Source organism: Brugia malayi (assembly GCF_000002995.4).
Source record: "Brugia malayi strain FR3 genome assembly, contig: Bm_v4_ChrX_scaffold_001, whole genome shotgun sequence".
Taxonomy (NCBI): domain Eukaryota; kingdom Metazoa; phylum Nematoda; class Chromadorea; order Rhabditida; family Onchocercidae; genus Brugia; species Brugia malayi.
In genome coordinates this window covers 19,382,608-19,404,128 of record NW_025062479.1, presented here as the reverse complement: position 1 = coordinate 19,404,128, position 21,521 = coordinate 19,382,608, and the positions used below count along the sequence as shown (strand labels likewise).

At 31.0% G+C, this 21,521-nt stretch overlaps 1 protein-coding gene and 2 non-coding genes across 8 annotated transcripts in view; 2 read left to right on the top strand and 1 right to left on the bottom strand.

The window, feature by feature from the left end:
- Positions 1-2,239: 2,239 nt before the first annotated feature.
- Bma-fln-2 (Uncharacterized protein) overlaps positions 2,240-21,521 on the top strand; it is a gene marked incomplete at both ends in the record, with an annotated part of 34,622 nt that continues 15,340 nt past the window's right edge. For 2 of the 6 annotated variants that reach the window (XM_043075421.1, XM_043075419.1), the window contains 21 exons: positions 2,240-2,329; positions 2,669-2,801; positions 3,931-4,019; positions 4,154-4,237; positions 5,465-5,606; positions 5,880-6,026; positions 6,889-6,972; positions 7,197-7,346; positions 8,138-8,256; positions 8,620-8,765; positions 9,089-9,222; positions 9,383-9,462; positions 9,723-9,864; positions 13,395-13,562; positions 15,026-15,127; positions 17,238-17,427; positions 17,824-18,011; positions 18,110-19,036; positions 19,322-19,424; positions 19,760-19,885; positions 21,198-21,324. In XM_043075421.1, the coding sequence (XP_042931355.1) occupies positions 2,240-2,329; positions 2,669-2,801; positions 3,931-4,019; positions 4,154-4,237; positions 5,465-5,606; positions 5,880-6,026; positions 6,889-6,972; positions 7,197-7,346; positions 8,138-8,256; positions 8,620-8,765; positions 9,089-9,222; positions 9,383-9,462; positions 9,723-9,864; positions 13,395-13,562; positions 15,026-15,127; positions 17,238-17,427; positions 17,824-18,011; positions 18,110-19,036; positions 19,322-19,424; positions 19,760-19,885; positions 21,198-21,324 (3,471 nt within the window). Of the gene's footprint in view, positions 2,330-2,668; positions 2,802-3,930; positions 4,020-4,153; positions 4,238-5,464; positions 5,607-5,879; positions 6,027-6,888; positions 6,973-7,196; positions 7,347-8,137; positions 8,257-8,619; positions 8,766-9,088; positions 9,223-9,382; positions 9,463-9,722; positions 9,865-13,394; positions 13,563-15,025; positions 15,128-17,237; positions 17,428-17,823; positions 18,012-18,109; positions 19,037-19,321; positions 19,425-19,759; positions 19,886-21,197; positions 21,325-21,521 lie in introns of those variants that run through there. The other 4 variants (XM_043075422.1, XM_043075420.1, XM_043075423.1 and 1 more) reach the window with 3 other exon arrangements.
- Bma-mir-5880.1 lies at positions 12,496-12,577 on the bottom strand. The gene has a single exon (XR_006228178.1). It is a non-coding gene; the product is annotated as a pre-microRNA Bma-mir-5880.1 (primary transcript).
- Positions 12,498-12,578, top strand: Bma-mir-5880.2. Its single transcript, XR_006228177.1, has one exon. It is a non-coding gene; the product is annotated as a pre-microRNA Bma-mir-5880.2 (primary transcript).

The following is a 21,521-nucleotide window of genomic DNA, read 5'->3' as shown; positions in this document are numbered from 1 at the left end:
TTCTTTCTTGACTCTTCCATATTAGCAGATACGATTAAAAAGAATATAGGTAGTTACTCTAATATTTCAGGAGCATCTAAAAACAAAATTTAATTCTGCTTTTATTAGCGTATACAGGATTGTTTCATAATTCTTAATTTCTGATTGCATGGATTTTTTTGAAATTGTTGACTTTTCTTGATTTCTGGTGTTGGAAAACTTTTTGGACTTAGTCTTATTAAAATATAATAGTTAAAGACTAGTACGATAATTAAAGTCCTAATGTTAAATGAAGTACTGATTCATTTTGCCAAGTAAAAGAGTCAAATGTATTATGTGGCTTGGCAAATTCGCCAAGTTCATAAACAATCAATAATCTCCAGAGCTCGTTTCTGGTAAATTTTATACCCAAAGTGATATGCCGCCTTAAACTATTCCAAGCAATCTTTCCGATCAGAGAAGTTCATCGTCAAGATGATAAGACTCAACCTAAACAAATTTTAGTATACATGCACAGGCGATTGATTTATTACGATTTTTTTATGAAATATTTTTCGAAATATTTTTCATATTTCCAGCGAAATATTTTTCATATTTCCAAATCATGGGTCGATAATTTCCTGAATTTTACCTCTCCAACTACTATGAATTGGCGGTCATTTGCCATCTACATTTTTTTCATTGTTTACATTTCTGGACAGTGCTTGCCTTTTTTTAACACTGGATTTTTCCGATCAGAGAAGTTCGTCCTAAATACTGTAATATTTTAACTTTGATTACATTAACCATTGACAGATTAGCAGAACGTAGACGAAGTCGAAATTTTGTTGGCTGCAATTAAGTAGGCCAGTGTATCTCTACAAGCCAGACCCAGTACCATGCTTACAGTTATGTTTAATAAATGGTGTTATGCTAAATTTGTATTTGAATTGTGTTTTGGTGTTTCACTTTTGAAGTTCTATGCTTTTGGCCTTATCTTAATGAGTAGTTTCCGACTTAATCCTTTATGTAAAAAAATAGTAAAAACAATGATAAGTCTGCTATCTGTTAAAATAATAAATACAGCAAACATGTTTTTTTTTTTTTTAAACATATGAACTGTTTTGATTGTACAATAAAAAAAATGCTAAAAAAATTTGTTTTTGTTTGATCAACATAGTTTTAAGCGCTTATTACTCATTGGCTTTACGAGTTAAAACTGGTTCTGTAGCTTATCTAATTTGTTTCAAGAAGGATGTATCAATCGATTCGGAACCATTAGTGCAATATGTACAGTTTCTATCATCCATGCATTTTTTTTCGATAAGTTCCATTTTAACTATAGTAAAAATTTACCTGTTTTGGGAATTAATTTGACTGAGGAATGCAATTTATCAAGGTGTGGAAATGTATCCATCGGTTTTTTCTCTTTCTTTTTTTCACCTGTAACGCATTCTTGTATGTTGAGTGGTATTTCTGACAGTGTTTGACACATGGTGGAAAGGAATTCCTTGCATTAGTGCTATCCTTCCCTTCCTTTCCTTTCTTCCATCCATAGTTCAGAAATTCAACCCGTGAAATGAATTGGAACATTTTTGGAGTGATGATGATGCTGTTGCTGGTTGGTAAATGTGAATGGGTTAGTCATGCGATATAACACTCCCGAGAAACTTCCCCTTTCATGCTATTTCCAGTTTCCCCACTTTCCTCTATTGTTGTTTCAAATGATTTTTAATAGCATTTAAACTCTTAAATCAAAATTCATTTCAAAAAGTCCTTTAAAACTAAGAAATCAAAGGAACTTTTCTCTTAAGTAGTATGTAAATGAGTTGAAATATCTCCCATGCGTAATTTATTGAAAAAATATGAAAAATATGTTTAATTTATTGAAAATAGCATCATAGTGTTGTAAAATAATATAACATAAAAAAGAATGAAAATGGTGCTATCTTTTATCGATTACAATAATCGCATATTTTTATTTGGTCCATATTTTTGATTCCTTCTAGATCGATTTTTTGTATACATAAACCTGATTAACTATTACCGATTTTATGTTTATTACTGCTTGCGCCATTTTAGAACCATGTCTTTCAAACATCTTAATTTTTATCACAAATTTCAGGTTCGAATATTGTGTCGAGAATTAGAACAACAATCGACTTTGCAACGCTTCAAATTTTAAAATCAACATCAATTATAAGCTCTAAAATAGAATCAAACAAATAAAAACAGGAAAAATAGCAACAACGACGACCACGACAACAACAGCGACGACGATATGGACCTCTATCCGGTGCCCGATATTGGGCATGTTTCGTTTTCCGGTTTAAGCGAACCTTGTTCTATTGGTTCGATTGTTGAAGTAGTGGTAAGTGATTGGATATCTCTAAATATATTTGAAATCCTATGCGATTTGGCACAGTTTCCAAAATGCTGCGGGACAGATTATTTTTATAATCACATTATCGCATAACTACTTGACAACAAATAAATTCAGTTTAAAAGAGAATTTTCAACTGCAAGAAACTTGTAGGAAACAAAACAGAAATAGTTTTCTATAAACCCGGAAAAACTGATTTTCACAGAAAATGATTTATTCTAATAAATCGCACAGCAGAAATCATATATTCTTTGACAAGAAATGCGTGTCTCAAGAAGATGAAACTGAAAATATTGATAATTCTAATTTAGTGATAAGAACTTATAGATAAATGCACATGGTGATTCTTCCGCAGGTTCCATCCTTGTTGAGGCAATTGCGCCTTCAGGATGTGTCAAAAATTGCCATGTACTCAAGAAAGGAAGCATTTTTACAGCTACTTTCACACCAAATGAAGTTGGTTAGTTTGTTTTTATTCGTTACTAATTAATTTACAATTTACTGATTGGTGGCTTTATTTTAGGATCTCGATTTATCATTTCTGCTAGCAGATAGACATTTACTGTGATACCTTTTTTACTGCAATCAGAATTTAACTCTAAAATACTGGATCACGAATTCAAAATTGCTGTCTTTCTTCTTATTGCTATATTTGATTAAATTATCAAACAGATTCAAAATCTTACCTCTGCTCAAATTTCGAAACTGAGTCACCGTCTGATTTTATTATATCGTTGTTAAGGCAGTATTCAGATTCCAGACAGTCATCTATCTGGTTGTTGTTTACTTTCCTATATATTAATTTATGACAATTATTTTTTCAGTACTATTAATTATGAACATTTATTTTCTTTCTGGTTTAAAATTCTTGTTTGACAATTTAATAGACGATATTCGATATTTTCCGAAAAAAATCTATTTCTAAAGCTTTTTGAATAAGATATATGGAGCTAAGAGAAGCTTATGAAATCTTCAAAGAATTCATTTACCACAGCAAATTATTCGTTTATCAGCAGGACTTAAAAGATAAAGTTTCAGCTTAAATATTAGATTAAAAGTTTCTGACATTTTTATATTATTTTTTCAGTTCTTCTCTCTTTTTTTGCAAATACTATAATGGAGGATTTTTTTATGCTGAGGAAATAACAGTACAAATAAAACAAAATAAGAGTATCATAGGATACGGTTGCAAAATAAGAGCAGTTTTAAATGATTAATTAAACTATTTAGTTTTGATACTAATACGAAGTTTGAAACTGACTGGAAGAATCCATCATATGAATCGGATGGAAATTATAAGTTGGATGATAGGTTTCAGAACTACGTTGTTATGATGGCTTGAGAACTTTTAATGCAGTTCTTGAATTCTTGAAGAAAATCTAGCAATATATTTCCATATTTAAGGAAGGATAAATTTTCTTTGTTAAACCTCATATCTAGACATCATTGCCTTTTAGTTCTTTCCTTTCCTCCCTAAAAAACGGCGTTGAGATTTTGGTATAGCTCATCAGTTCTTTTGATTCATGTAAGTAAATAGAAAATTAATTATATGACATTTGCTCGTTCAATTTCAGTCTGACCTTTTGCAGGTAAATGGCAAATTGGTATACTTTACGATGGTGATCACATTCGAGGTTCTCCATTTTCTTGTAAAGTTTACGACGCCAATCTTGTTCAGGTATTCGATTTTTATTCAGTAGACAAAAGAGTTTGCTAGAAACAATAAAAATCGAAAACGTGATTAGTTTGATTATTTAAGGCAAATTTGGAAGTAATTATTGACATCGAAGTTATTTTTCTCTCTAAATTTAGGTTTATGGTTTGGATGTAGGGCTGGTCGGTCAAGAGCTGAAGTTCAGTGTGAATGCGTCACAAGCCGGCGATGGTTTTCTCAAGGTATTCTTTTGAAAATAATTATTTCCTTATATTTCCAAGAAATTTATGGAACACCTTAGTATTCTGAAATTTAGTTATAAAATTAGGTCTTTGATACAATAAATTCGAATTTTCAAGATCAAACAAACAGAAAGATTACTGACATGAATAGTTGCTAAGAGACTGTGAATACGCCGTTAAACCAAACAGCAAATTCATAAACCACATGATCTGTGTAGCAATCTGAGTGCAATAATAATATGGAAAATCTGAATTCAGTAAGTCCGAATATAGTACTAATATGTGATAGACAATCTGATTACAAGAATGCTGTGGAGAATTGGCATAGTAATAATCAACACAGTAGTAGTTGGGCTTGGATACAGTAATATATATCTGAATACAGTAACAATACATCATAGTATGAGTACAATGATATCATATAATTTGGGCATAATAATAATATATTATGGGATATAAGAAATGACCGGGAATGAATGAATTTGGGCAGCTTACAAAGATATTTTCTTCCCATTTTTCTTATCCGGTCATTTCCTTTTCCTAAAATAAGTATGGCGCTGGACATTTTTTTTTTTTCATGTTAAGTTAGATGTAATTAATATCTCAGAAGGTTTGATACGGTCATAAATTTTCTTTGATAACTACATTTTCTTAAAACTCGTTCTCCCTGTATGGTTTTTTTTGTATTTAAAAACCATTTAAAAGAAAAATTAGCACTTTTCTCGATTTTTTGATTTCAATCTTAGAGTGATTTTTCACCATCCACTGAGAAGAAATCGAAAGGGGGATACTATGCTATTCTTTGTTTTCCGTGATTTACTGGACCATTCAAATTAAATACAATTAATCTGCGGTGCCAAGAAATTTCTAACCATGTTCTTTTCTAGTAATAGAAGGGGAGTTGCGATATACTGCATTAAATGGTTCTGATTGTTCAAATTTAATTTGGTATTACCGATTGCGAACCTTTTGATTCTTTCGTTCAATTAATAAATTATATTTTGCTGTGCATCTTTTTTATTTAATTTGTTGTAAATAACTTTTAGCAGCAAAAATTCTTGATATTTTACCCATAACTGTCCAACTATTTTCTGTTTAAAATTTAGAAAAGCATGTAAAATCTGTTTTTGCTATCACTGTAATAAGAATTGTTAATAATTATATTTACAATCAAATTATGTTTACCTTCTTCGTAATGAAAAAATATATATCGAATCCTATTAATAGGTCTCGGTATTACGGCATGGTCGAAGTTTGCCGTGTGAGGTGCTCGAACAAGGTAATTCGGGTGTCTATCGGATCAGTTTCACTCCTGACGGTGCTGGACAATACAAAATTCATGTCCTTTTTAATAATATGGAAGTTAAAGGTAAATTTTACATTTTTCGCTTTTCGGCTCTGGAAATCTGTATGTTGGACATTTATTGCTACATGTTACAACTATTTCAGATGTTCAGATGCCTAAATCTTAACTGATGTTGAATTATATGTTTTCCTAAATATTTAATAATTTTGCATCCATGTTGTTAGCTTTTTATCTGGAACGCTTAATTACTTCAAGAAAGGAATCAAACTTGGGAGGAATTCTTTATTCATCTCGAAATGATATATTTTGATACCTAAATTGATAATCTAATTATAGGTTCTCCATTTATCTTGGATATAGCAGATGCAAGCTCAGTATCTGTTTACGGCGAAAATTTACGAATGGCTTCAGTTGATCGACTTAATACCTTTTTTATTCATGCAGTTGGTGCTGAATGTAAGGATATCACCGTTACCATCACTGGTATATTTCTTGCGCATTTGCTTTCAAAATTATGAAGTTATTCTTTACTTTACACTTACATAAAGTTTCTACATGCAAAATAAGTGGGATAGATTAGTTTTTGTCGCATTTCTTTTTTGGGAAAAGTTGGATGAACTCGTCTTCTTTTGTTTTTCATTAAGATTTACTCTTAATTGACATTTTAAATCATGTTATTGCTCCAGAATATATCATTGTTTGAGTAGAATGAATAATCTTTTATTTTCACTTATCAAAAATCATTATTTCAGCTGAAACATTTTTTGCGATTATTAAAAGTCTGCTATTATTATTTTTTGATGCTCAGTTTTCCCATCAGAAACATGCAAATTATGCTATTTTTATGTTTTAAAATTGCTGAAAGGAGTTATGAAATCTGACAAGATAATAAGCTACTAATATTACCGGCACATGAATCTTTGCATCAGTGCTTTAATGTCAAAAAATTCTTTAGTAGTGCAAAGTCGTATAATAATAATTTGTTATGTGTTTACTACTGTCGTCCGTTGTCAATAGAAATCCTTGAAGTTTTGAAATCAAAAATTGAACTTATAATTTTCAGAGGATATTTTGATTCTAAATTAAACTGTGAAATTTTTCAAGACTTTTATACAGGTTTTTAATTCTATCCCAGTCCTGCAGATATTGATTTAGCAGTTCATCTTCTTGACTGATTCATTCATTGTCGCTTTGTTTGCATTTTTTATATATGATTATATATAATCCATACGTATTGATCGATTGATTCGATGCTGGAATGAGGATGACAGCGAGACTAAAATGTAAAAAAAAGTAGAAAAGATATTAAAAAAATTTTTTTACCAATTAACTTTATGTTTTTTAGCACCTTCCGGAAAATCGAAACGAGCGCGAGTTTATCAAACTGATGACGTAACTCACAAAGTAGAATGGAAACCTGTTGAAGCCGGTATGAATTAGTATGTTGTTGCTTGTTAATAAAGATTAAAGCTTTCTTATAATGCATAAGGAAGCTTGTCATGTCGACTACGGATTTAGTAAAAATGTTAGAAATATTTCCTTTGCCACCTTCTCAGAAAAAGCTTAATTTGATTAAGATAAATTCGTCGAATAAATGATGAAGTTTTCTTTTTTTAGTAAGGTAAGTAAAAAAATATATGAAAGTATTTGAAGGTGAACATTCTATTGATGTACGACTCTTCAATCAGAGCGTATACGAAAGTCCATTTATATGTAATGTCGGTGATCCAGATTTGGTAACTGTCCGGAATATGCCAGAATTCATCAATGCAGATGAACTTTTTAGGGATTATACCTTCGAAAGTAAGTTTGTTCCCAAAATAACTTTTCTCTATGTTTACTTTATTTATTCTACTGGTGGGTAATGTATTGTCTCATATTCTTTCCTTCCTTTTCTTTCAGTGAATGTAGCTAATTTTAACGAATTAATTATTCGGTTAGAAATAATTTCAAATGAAAATTCGGAAATTTTGTTCTCACCAGTCTTTTTATCCAAAAATTCAATTCTAGAATTTTAATATTCTATTTTAAATTGAACATAGTTCCTGAGATATTAGAATTCTTGTTGCTTTTGTAGCTGTCCTTCAATTTCATTTTGAAACTATCATTGGCATATCTTTTTACACTTTGTTCTATTCAATATCTTGATTTAACATTCTTCTCTACTATTTCCAAAGATGTTCTCTCGTATTTTAGAATGTTAATTTTAAATTCTACCATTGTTTTAACTGACCTTTTAAATTGTTTCATGGTTAAAAAGCCAATAACTGGATGTTGATAAAGAATTTAAATGTGTTTCTTTTTTCGTCTGTTTGTAAAAGAAGGCCTTAGAAGATCAAAGTGATTTCATTGAAGCATTGATTTCTGTAATCTTTTGGTTGATTTCATAGTTTTACATGATTGGATTTACGAACTTTAGGTAATTAAGGACATTTGTTCAATATTTGATGTACACATATCTTAGGTTCGAGAAGCGTTTTAGGATATATTAGATTGTCGGTCCAATATTTTTTATGGAAATTTTGCTAAAATTTTATAGAAATAATAATTTGTTAAAACAGCTTTAGAATAAGATTATGCATACTTTTTTGCAGTTGATGCGAGTGCGGCAGGATCTGGCAATCTAGAAATTATGATAAACGGTGGCCGTGTGGCATGTCGTGTACGTGAACTGGGAGGACGACATTATCTGGCTTCATTCACTCCCACTCAGGTTCTCTTCTAGTGAAGTAACTGAAACTTATGATCTCACATAGAACCATCTTATAATCTAACACATTCCGAGAAAATAGGCAATGCTTAGGACGAAATATTGATGTCATGAAGTTCGAAGTAAAATAACTTGTGTCACAGTCAGCTATACCTAATTATTAGCTGCTATATACATATCTACTTTATTTTGCAAATTAAGAATTTGTTAAAATGAAATTTGTCGAAAGTTTTGAATTATTTGTAATAAGTGACAAACGAAGTGTCCTCAACCAATTTCTCATCTTGTGCAAATCAGTAGAATTGCGAGGTCGATTTGGCAATAATCGCTTATACAAATGAATTTTAAATTAAACATTTTTTGCAGGCAATAATACATATTGTTGAAATGCGGTTTAATGGTGAAAATGTCAGAATGTCACCGTGGAAAATTCAGGTTAGAGGTTCCCAGCACCAAACAAATTCAAATTATGATGTGGAAGAACGAATGGTACGAAGCATCGAAAGTAGACGGTATGGTACTTGTTTTCATCTAGTGGATTAGCTTTAAAAAAGGCGCTTAAATAATTCATTTCAACTTCAGTATCTCTACAAATTTCTGTTGCACCTTATAGATGTCCAAGTTGAAAGTGCTGTTTTGGTTTAAGTTATCATGAACTTCAGAGTCCTTACAAGGTGCTAGTAATGAGTTCTTAATTCAGACAAGTTGCACTGTTATCACGCAAATTGATTTTCTTAAAAAGATTACTAAACACTCTAAGCGCATGAGAAAAAACTAAATCACATTTAAATACTTTCATATAAATTATGTCATTCTTTTATGGAAAATAATTTAGATTTGAGAAGACCGAATCCTGGTATACAGAATTAGCCGGAATAGGATTACAACGTGCTTCCGTTGGTAAACCTACCGCATTCGAAATAACTGGTGATGGTATTACAGAAACTGATGTACAAGCACGAATATATGGCAAGCTTTTAGAATTTTTTGAAATGCCAAAACTTCATAAGATACAGTGCAGTCCATTCCATTGTTCCTCTTTTTTATCATTTATTTCAATTTTTTTTTTCGTAGCTGTAAGAAATCTTTTAGAGTTCATAACTTTTTGGAAAAATGCTAATTTTTTTAGGTCCCGATGGCACTGATTTACCCATAAGTGTTTATCGACGAGGTGATAACAAGCTGATCTGTGAATATGTTATTAACAAAGTTAGTTATGCCATAGTCGGTCACGAAGTTTTGCTAGTTAGTAATAAAATTAATGATATGCAATTTTCACTTTTGTCACTTTATTTTTTCTTTCTATTTATATTATCTATAAGAAGATTATGCAGTCTCAAAGTTATCTTTAACTGATCAAGGGATTAGTGGATTTCATCCAAATTTCCTTGCATTTTCGATCCCTCTATTACTTAGCCAACCTTTTATATGACATTATTAGTTCGTATTTCAATTTCTTTTTTTTGCAGGTTGGTGATCATCACCTCGAAATGGCAATTTGTGGTAAAAAAATCGATCCATATCCTCTAACTGTTTCGGGATATTCCGCTGAAAATGTTAAAATTGAACCTCTTGGTGGTGGTACACCTGGACAACCTGTGCAGTTTATTGGTGAGCATTTTTATATTCACCTTAATTTAAATCTATCTATATAATCGTCTTCAGACTATTAATTTTGAAATGCTCTGTCTGTTTGTTTCTACTTCCTTTCCAGTACAAAATTTCCAGTATGATAGAGTATAACCTTCATTAAAGTGAGATTATGCTATCCTTTATTTAGTCTTACTTATACCACTTTAATATGAAATTTGAATTCAGTGACAGAGTTCAACTACATCGCTTTCTTTATTTTATTTTTTTTTAACTAATATTTTTTATTCATATTTATTCATTACTCACTGATATTATTTCGTGAGCTTTTTGAGACAATTTTTAAGTTTAAAATCTGGAAGTCTCAAAATTTAAATCCTCTTTGTTGTTTGGAATGGTAATGGAAATGAATGTGTTTCTTTCTTGTTTATAAAAAAGATTTGAAATGTGTCATGCGATATTGATCGCATAACATTTTTCATATAATTAAAGAGTTTCTGACTGGTCCAACTAGTTAAAGCTATCTTCGGTTTCGGTGGAACGAATGTTAATAATGGATTCAATGCCGAATTAAGACTAAGATTTTCACTGTAAAATTAAATTTTATGGTTGGTAATTTTGATTCCAGAACTTATAGAACTGTCTTCAGATAATAAAGCACCTAAGTTGGATAAACACTTTCATAAATACAAAGCAATAAATAACATAGCTTAATTTTTCAATAAAATATCAATAAAAATTTTAGTCTTAATCATCGTTTAATCCATCAAATTTTTTCGAAAATTGTATTTAATCGTAAAACACGAGCAGATCAAGTCGAATTTACTGCCTTATGAGCTTTCACTTTAAAAAAAAAAAAAAAATTCTTACTAAATTTCATATGAAAATCATTTCAGATGACATTACAAAAGTTTGTAGTATATATTATAGTTGCAAGGTATATTTCAAGGTTTTTTCAATTTTTAATTTTTTTTAAAGAATGTTTTTTTTTTTTTTTTTTTTGTTGATATAAAAAGGAACAGTATTGTTGTATTCAGCTTGAGTGATGAAAGGGACAGGTTTACTGGGATTCGTTTCATGCACTACTGATTTGTTGATAATTATATAGCGGTGTAAATCCTTGTTTACTTTATGAAGGACGAATTAGGACAGGTAACCTCCTCATAAATGTTCACATATTTTGTTAGTTCCAAATGCATGTATTATTTTTCCCATTACTTTACTGAAATCGTCTTCTGATTTGATTAACCTTGATGCTCTGTTCAAAAAAATTACTGCATAGTTATCAAAGTTTTTCAATATCATTGGTGATATTACAGATCTCATTTAGGTTCAAAATATACTAATTTCTCCACGTATCAACCCTTCTCTTTTCATTCCTGAAGTCTAAAGAGTCTAAGTTGAACAAAAATCTAAGAATTCATGCATGGTCGATCGCCCAGACTTTTTTTCATCACATTTCTTTTCTCTGAAGAATATTTTGCTATTAATAAGTAAAACTGATTTCACTTTATTATACTCAAGAAATTGTTTACCTCGGAGTTCATAGAAAAACATGATTACAATATTTTTGGTTCTTTTTTTTTTTTTTTCGGCCAATGCAAGTGCGAAATTGTGTTGCGCAGTTTTATGTATTAAATATATACAATGAAAATCTGTTTAACAATCTAAAATTGTTCAACGAGTTTTAGATTTTGTATTATATTAATTTAATTATAGTCATATTCGCATGTAATGTGCCTATGATAGTGCATTTTAATTTGTATTTATAATGTTTCATATAACTCTGCATTTCTCTTTTCAAGTTACTTGGTTTAAAGTTAAAAAAGTTTCTGTTTATCTTTCATAACATCGTATTTTACCGTAGTTTGTTTATTTCATATCATTCTCCTATTCTGCTTATCTTATCACTGCAACTAACGTTAGACCGTTTTCTTATGTTATATTTTACGAGCACACATCATTTCAGCAAGTAATGTTGAATTGATACTTAACACTTTTCACCTAATAATAATTGAAGTAAAGTAGTTCCAAGTTTATTTAATGGGAGTTGTTAAGAACAAAAAAATATTTTAAGCTTAATAATGAATAGATGTTGGAAAGTGGGGTAGAATCGAACTTTGGAAGGAATGAGAAGCCTAGAAGTACATTGGATTCCTAAAAGCGCTCTATAATTTCTTTGATAAGATCGCTATAAAATGTTACTTTTGAGATGATTGAAGAGAAAAGTACACAAAAAAAATTAGTAAGCATTATCGTCAATACTGATAACATTTTAGCTACTTCCAGCAATTATGAAGCGAAATAGAAAATGTGGGAAGGAATAACAACACATATTTCTTTTCTTCAGTAGTAAAGTTAAAAAATACTGAAATGCTTTTTTTAATCATAACTAAGGATCAACCTGTGACCTATGACAATCTTCGACCGATTAAAAGTTCTGATGCAAAATTTATGTTCATTCCCATGGCGAATCAGCAAAAAAAAAAAATATCGGTTTTTTGATGGATATTTTTAAATAAAATAGTTTAGTGATGAAATTATTTAGGTTTAGGAAATGTTCGAGTCTGCGAACCTTTTATACCAGCCATTTAAATTCTCGAAGCTCGAGCCACTTGCTCTCTCTTGAATATGCAAGTTACCCTCTTCCATCGTGTCCAAGTTTGACCTAACAAGTTACCGATGTAACAGTTTTTGCACACGTCGGTAATTTGTTAGATCAAACTTGGACATCTTTGTCACAGTGTTCCATTTTTGCTTCTTGTTTTAATTACCGCATCATCGAGTTTAGTTCCTGCAGTAGTTTGTGTGCGTCGAAGGCGGAGCAGCTCACTTTGTTCTTTATGCTGTCATTTTCCCTCTTCTATCCATCCATGCATTTTGTGTCGCCCTCAATCGACGACAGGAAAGCAACAGTCACTGCGGTATTGTGCCACAAAATAGGAAGCTGCTTTCTGGGCGCTGCTGGTTGGTTGGCAGGTGGTATCCCACTGCCTATCAGTACTAGAATATTTTGCATAGACAGTAATCACTGTCAACCAATTACTGTCATTCCCTCTCATCATCAACACTGTTGTCAACACTAGACAGTGTCGATTAAGTAATATCATCACCGTTATCACTAATAGTAACTAACACATTATCTTCTCATCTGTTAACTCCGCAATGTATTATCTACAACAACAACAGTGACAGCAAAAGTAACATTTCCTATGTTATAATCTGAGCAAAAAATTTCATGCTGAATTTACTTATGGATGGTTATCGATCATCTTATTACTTCTGATATTCTTTGTGTCTTCATTAGTACATCATTTTTTTCAGCTATTAATAGAACGTTTCTGCTGAGTTATTTGCTTACTGTGAATCCATCTCAATCTCAGATAATGCAACAGTATAAATTTCATGAAATTCTGATTTGTTTGACGAATTTTCCTCATGTCTATTTTTTAACTTTTCGGCTACAGTAACTGAAAGTAATTCTGAAATCAATTTTTAAAAAATGAGTCAAGAACGACATTACCTATCCCAATTATATGTTGTGCCTGCAGTTGATGCTGTTGATGCTGGAAAAGGACAGCTGGAAATCAGTATTAATCAAGGAAAAGTACCAAATAATGTACAAATGCAAGGTGCCGGGCGTTGTTTGGTCACGTTTATCCCGCAATATCCAGGCAAATATGTTATCGATGTAACATTCAATGGCGAACAAGTGCAGGGTATGTTTTCTGATTTCAATTCTTTTCATTAATTTCATATAAGGTTGTCATTTTTTTAAAAAGAATTTAATTCTCTGTTTTATTGAATTCGAAGCGATGGTATTTTTATATGTTGTAACATTATCAGTAGAAGTTATCAGTGAAAGGGCTAAAGTTGACAGTGAAATATACTACAAAGAATAAAGTGAAACATTCAAATTAAAATAAGATCAGTGAGTTAACAAATTTTATTGCATAAAAAGTAAGTTAAATAAAGCTTAGTTGATTAAATAAGCAAATAAACATCATGTTAGTCAATAAATAATAGGATGGACAAATAAATGAAATGATTCAAAAATGATTTATTGACTGAAAGTTGTTTCGGTCAGAAGAAGGGCCATAGTTACTTTTTGCGAATGCAATATTGTCTGTTATAACTTCCCCATTCATTCGGCAGTAACATAAAAAGAAGTGACAAATTATTCTTTTAGAGACCTGTAAATATTTATTTTTATCTCCTTCGTTTCTTTTCATCCCGCGATTGAACGCATTTCGCATTTATTTATCCTTCATTTTTTGTTATATATAATAAGTTTTCTATAGATTCTGTTGAAATCTATTTAAGTACACGTTTATTTTTTTGAATATTTCTAGTTGTCATAAATGAAGTCTGCATTTGAATTCCGTTACAAAAATGACAGTTTGAACGAAAACATTTTTAATCATTGAAGAACTTTCATGAATTTACTTTGCCTTGGAAATCAGTGTGATGAAAACTTTTAAAAAACTTTGCAAATGAGAGGTAATGTCGAATTTATTTTCTATTTTGAATTTTTTTTTCTTGAGGGAAGCGCATTTGAATCAGTGTATGCGCTTTATCATTAAAGCTGATTTCTTTGTATTTCCAATGCTGAGATGATATTCCATTCTTCCTATTATATTTTCTAAACCAAAATTTACTACTTTTTCTATTTCTTGTTTTATACGACTGCTTCTTCGTTTTCTGTACGTACCATTGAATTTGTCGATCATTCGCTATCAATTAATCTTTTAGCTTCTAGAAGCGCTGAATATTTTTTGGTATGAAATGTTGTAAAATTTCAAATTCTAATCAAAATTTTGGAACATATCATTAAATGACTTTATATTGTCTTTGTTATCAAATTCATTATTATCTTTGTCCTACAAATATTCATTCAGTCTAATATTACATTTCATAGAATTGCTATTGAGAAGTATCATTCCATTAATTTTTCATTCTGATGTTATATTCAGATGATATCAAATCAATACAGACTGAAATGTAACAACTGTAATAGCAATTTTAAATGGACATAGTCTGAGTCATATTTTTTATGGACATAGTCTGAGTCATGAGTCATACTTTTTAATACTTACGAGAATCTTCAGAGAAAGAAATCTCGATGTATATCGATGATACTTTTTTTCTGCTGACATTGCAAATGTATTGATGTATTTTTCAGGGTGTCCTATTCGTGTTGATATTTTACCGAAGCAGGTCGGTCAAAGTGTTTCAACATCTATAATTTCGCAACAGACAGCTACAATTACATCTTCATCTCCAGGTTATCAAAATTTAAAAACTTGTATTTTCAGTTAAATTAATTTCAGAAAATTAATAAAGCTTATGTAGCCAATTAGTAGAACAATGGTTACAGTAGAAACCAAATTTTTCATTCTCGACTGATATAGCGAACAAAATTACCAGTAATAATTCAGAAAAGAATAATTGTACAATTGATTGAAAACTGAACATAATGTATCGTACCGGGAAATAGTCTGATTGGCAAATAATTCATTGTGCAAAGCTTACCAGAAGTCTTGTAGAAGTTTCTCTCGTAATATTCTCCAATTCACATTATTGCGTCCATCTTCAGTGGCAGTAATATTTTTTGACTTGAAATAGGTCATTTCTCGACAGATTATGGTTTTCTTTATTGATGTATTTCATTTATTTGTCTAAAAATAAACAAATATGCGAACTTTTACATATATGATTTTAAAGACACAATATGCAAAAAGATTGACATTCACTATGTTATGACATAGTTGTAATGTCATGTTTTGATGTTATCAGCTATTGTTGCTTAGTCATCTCACACCTAATAAGGTCTTCATTAGTTATAAACTGGTCCTCGTTATCCGGTTTTCGTGAAATAATCATCAGTGAGGGAAGTATTATTCAATAGAATCTACACCCAAATTTTCTCCAAAATGACTGATGTATTGTATTGTTGCTGCCCCTAATAATGCAGTTATAAAAAAATTCGTTATAAAAAAATTATAAAAAAAAAGTTATAAAAAAAAAAAAATTCGCACAAAGCAGTAGATGACAGAAATAATTTCACCTTAAAAAATTTTTTTCATAATCCAGAAAATATTTTAGAAAAAAAAAATATATATATATATATATACATATAGCGGGCGCAAAAACTTTATGTTTGCAAAACGAATAGTAGATTAGAAATTAATGGTATCCTTGCTTGGTTTTTAATTTGTATAATTTAGAGCCTTCAAATATAACAATAAATAAATATATATATCTTTGCTTGCGTTTTTAGCTTGCCATTGTTAATTTCTTCTCCTCTCCTGCGGCCTTTTTAATCTTTTTCTTCAGTGAATCAAGATAATGTTTAAAAATTGCTGCGCTTAACTTCTCAGCTGAACTTAATTTTTGACTGATAATTAAAAATTAAATTCTGCTGGGTAGGTAATGAAGATCTGTATGAAACGAAATATAACTACTTTGATAAATTCTTCCCTTCGTTCGAAAGAGGTAGGAAGTATGAGAATGAAAAAATTGCAGAAACATTCTTACAAGACTGACAGTTGACGGTTGCATCCCAAACAATTTCCTTATGCTTGTCCTCACGTAAAGTTTTCTATCTAAATTAGATATATATGCCTCTCATAAATATTTCAAAATAAATATTAAGTCCTGTTTTAGTATATTAAAACCTTTAACATCTGGGTGGGTTAGTGGTACAAATCGAATGGATTGTATCATACATTCTTTGTTATCGCCATATTTATGAATCAGTAAAGGTGGGGCATATAAGGAAGGAAAAAGTTGTTGCCAGTTATCTTATTCATGTATTTTTTAAATTTTGAAACAGACAGATTTTTATATTATATATGAAAAATTAATTTCTCAATTCTCTTATGGACTTGTTCTAAGTTTTCTTCTGTTTAATATTACCACACAATAGATAAGCTCATCATATCAAAATATTGATTTCTCTCTTATCTTTTCTACTTGTTTACTATTTTGTTGCATGTTTGGAACTATTTTATAGATTTTTTTTTAATTTATCCAAAAAAACTATGTGATGAAGAGGGTAAGATGTTCAAATCTTCATATACATTAAAGAGATACAAAGAAAAGATTAACTAACTTAATGTTCCCAGTTGCCTATTCATGCTAGAAATGTTTGTCTGATAATAGGAAATTAATTCATTCAGATTTAACCGTATTACTGATCGAATAACAAATTTGACCTCTATTGAAAGCTTTTGTTCTTGCTTCCAGCTGACGTTTTATGATTCCAATTTAAACTACAAGTGAGGAACAGTTAATGCAGGGAAAAAACTTGATAACTTCAAGTTATATGAAAGATTCATGAGCAGTGTTTAGAATTTCCCAGCCAAAATCCTCCATAAAGCCCTATTTTGCAGTGCAAAAGCCGATATCTTGTGGCTTATCCATGGAAGATGGTGCTGAATCATCCGGTTCTTCCGCACTCCTGAAACACACAAGAGAAAAGTCGCTTGATCGATCATCTCTTCCAGAACGTCCTAAATCACCAGATTTATTACGAAAAGCCGAACTCAAAACTGCTCCTCTTAACATTGAAAATCGGTATAGGTGTGTTATTAAGAATTCTGCTCAAGGCGCTATTTGACTGTTAAACTGTGTTTCTAAAATTATTGTTCCATTATTGCTTCGAATCAAATTCCATGAACTTAAAAAGCGATTTTATCTTTCATAGTTTTTGTATAAATGCAGCAAAAAATAGCGAACCAATCTTCATCTACTTACATTTATCAATAGTTGATGGTGAAAGATTTTCCATGCTGATTTATTCTTTCACTTTTGGAAAATTACAAAAATGGTCAAAAATTTGATAAGTTTCGAACTTGAAACAACATTTTCAATAGATTCAGCTTGTCTGAAATAAAAAATCTTAATTCACTTACCTTCCAACTTTTGGTCTTTTTTTTTTTCTTTTTATTCGCTTTGGATAAAACTTGTATAATTTAGATTACGAAAAATTGATGATTACGATCCATTAGCACGAGAAAAAGAACGAGAAACTGATCAAACATCTTCATGTTTAATTGATAAGAAAGATGATCGACTAGGTTATATGGTAGCCCAGTATGGTAATGGTACAGTTGCTGGTGCTAATGTGGCATCTGGTCAAACAGTCAGTAGTCGAACTTTTACAGGTTTGTACTTGTGATTGCATCGATTTAAATGACAATTGCACATTAAATAGAAAGGGATATCCAGTGAAGTAGATAGAGACAGTGTATTGCAATTGCAGATGATGGACGAGGTATCGTGACGTCCACCTATACAGCCGAAACACGTTATAACAACGTGTCACCGGCTAGGACATATGAGTATGCAAAAGGAACAATGACGAATTTGCCACATGATGAACGGACTGCTACACCATCAATGTATACAGAAGTCAGAGCTTTTGAAATTCCGAAATCCAAAGAACTGACTTCATCAGTACCGTCTAACCCCAGTGATCTACGTGCAGGTTCACATAGTTACCTATCGTTTCTGGAAGATTCTCGAATACCTTCATCAAGAATTATGGACTATGACATTAATAGGGTCAAATCATTCGGTCAGTTAGAAAGTGGCAGTAGTTTTATAACAGATAGTCGCAGCTATGATACTAAATTTTCAAGTGAATATCGTGATTTGGATTCAAGTAGCTACAGTGTTCGACAATACGGTACGGAAAGTGTTGCGTCAACAGACCAAAGGCAAACGCAACTAAAATATTTTGGTGAAGAATCGATGAAATCAGATGGAACTAAAACATCGAAAAGTGATATTGATTTGGTTAAAACAACTTCCGAGTCTTGTTCTTCGATGCATGACCCAATACCATCTGGTGGATACCTTAGAAATAAATACGATTCAGATCAACTCTGTTCCAATGGATATTTGAAACATGAAGATGAATTACTGGGGACAGTTAAAGGACCAAACTTCGAAGCTCCAGTAATAGCATCTTATGGTCGGCTTATATCAGATAATATAGCTGACAGGCAACAAAAAGCATCACAAAAAATTTTCACATCCGCAACAGTCCTGGAGCGATCCGAGGAAATGGAACGATTGCCGCAAAGTTGGGAGTCAGTTGAGAAGGTAGATGCGAATACTGGATGCTGCCTGAAAAAATCAATCAAAGGTGGAAAACCGGAAATGGGAGAGAATCATCAGCATACAGGTGATATCCGGAAGAGCATCATTTCTTTTGTTTTTTCGTCTCTTTCTTGAGTGGCTACCTCAACTGATCCATTTCTTGTATTTCGTATTTGAAAGGTATTCTGCCTCTTATCGCAAACTTGTTTCCTGAACTTTGTGAACTTTCAAGTGTCTCGTTTCGACATTACATATTCAACTACCATTGTCTTTTGTCAGTTGTTAAACAATAGCATAATGAGCTGTGCAGAATTCCCTTCAAAAACTTAAAAGTATAGTCTTGGAAAAAATAAAAGTTGTCATTTTCAAGGTGTTGGTGAACAAAGTTATCGTAATATGAATGCAGGGAAGAATGATGAACGATGTTTCGATTTGTCACGACCCGTTGAAGAACCGTTTCAAACTCTGAGCAGGTAATTGTAAATTTTATAAAGTATTACAAATGAATAGGTCAACTGATGTATGTGTGGATATATATATATATATATATATATATATATATATATATATATATATATATGTCGCATACATCCCTTCACATTTTATAAATAACGTAAAATTAAAGAAAAAAAAAAAAAACTAGTTTTGGTATGAAAAAAAACCTACTAATTATGTCCTGAATATTTTTGATTAGTTTTTTCTTGCCAACAAACAAAGTTTTATAATGGGAAATAAAAGCTGAAAGAATGGCAGAAATAGAGGAATGATGTAGTAATGGCAGTTACAATTATTGATGCCGAAATTCCAGAGATCGCGACATGGAACCAGTGTTTTTGTCTACCGCACCGCAACGGACAGCCGATTACATGCGAGCAAGGGAAGAAGGAAAATTTGGTGCATTCCAGGAGATGGATTCAGTTCTCTCTTCACAAAGGTAATTTATTCTCTGTTTAAATCACTTCTCTTACTTTTACATATTTGATAACAAAATGCAGTTTATATGTTAATGGCCATCAAATAGTTTTAAATAATTTAACTACTTATTCTAATACGTTGGCCTCTGTTATTCATTAACGATAATATGTGAGACTAATGTAGTTTAAAGGTGTGTATGTCTCGAACTATGCCATCATTTTGATAGCAATATTTGCATAATCATATCTTGAATAAACGATTCAATTTTAACATCACTACTAAATGAATTATCTTATTAATTATCGTTTCAATGATATCCTTTCGATGATCTGTTATTACAAAAAAATCAGTTTGATAGTAATACCTAGACATATAATCTTAAAAACTGTTTCCTGAATTGCTGATGAACATTGTAGTATTAGTCCAAGAAAATTAAAACTTAGGAAAACCAAATAATAAAGCGAGTTTATGGGTATTGGTTAAGTTTGCCTAAATTTATGATAAAGTTTATGTAAATTTATCGTCTTCTTTATTGAAGTTTTCGAATTTGTTCTGATTTGTGACTTTTCATGAGTTTACTGAAGAACGGGAATAAAAAAAAAATCCATTTTGAGGAGTCAAAGGGTGTATATTTGTTCTTGCATAATATAATGCAGAATAAGACAGAAATATAATCTAGTATTTACATAGTAAGGATAATTCTGGACTATAACAATAGTGACTTTGACAGTGACGGCAGATATTAGATGATAAAGAAAAGTTCATTTATCAGTTTCAGATTTTGCCAATAATAGTTCCCATTTTTTCCACTTTTGTTTCTTCTGTCTCCACTTCCTTTTTTGTCTACCTTATTATCATTCAGTTCTAGCTCTGAGCAGTTTCAAAGTAGGTGGACCAAAGCAGACTATGAATTTTGTTGTTATTGGAATGATGACCCATGATAATATGGTGACTTGTCATGTTTTGACCCTATTTTTTTCTTTTCTTTTTGTTTGGTATTGAATTGAACATGTTTGATTTATCATATTATTTCATTTTGCTGATGTATTAGTCGTTTTACGCCACTAGTGTAGTGTCGCACATTCTCAACAACATTGAAGAATTTGGAATTTTATAATTTTATCTTTTTATTTTTTATTTTTAAAATTCCATGTGTATGAGACAGCTAAAGATGCGAAGGAGAATGTTGGATTCCTTTTGTTAACCTTGATTAGTGAGAATCCGTAGGAAAAATAATTTGTCTTTCAGATTGCAACTTTTTCCCAAAAATCTTTTTCTCTTGGCTGTTAATTATATTTTATTTTACAAAATGATAATACCTATTATTTTAGCCCACTAAAATTCAACTATAACGAACGAGAAGGCCATATAACAGATATTGTGGAAGAAGCAGCATTAACACCAGGAACACGACGGAAGCTTCAGGAACAAAAAATTCAACGCGAGGAAGAACTCGACGTATGTCCTAAATCCTCATTAAATTTAAGATTAAAAAAAAACCTGATTTTCCAAACATGTAATGAGGAACTTTTACTTTTTTACTTTCTGTTAGACTATGTTTTGTTAAATTTTGGAGCCATCCTAGCTATGGTTTTAACAGGTTTATTTTTGATTGGTTGGATTTACGCTACGGAGTTAATACATCTTTGTATTTT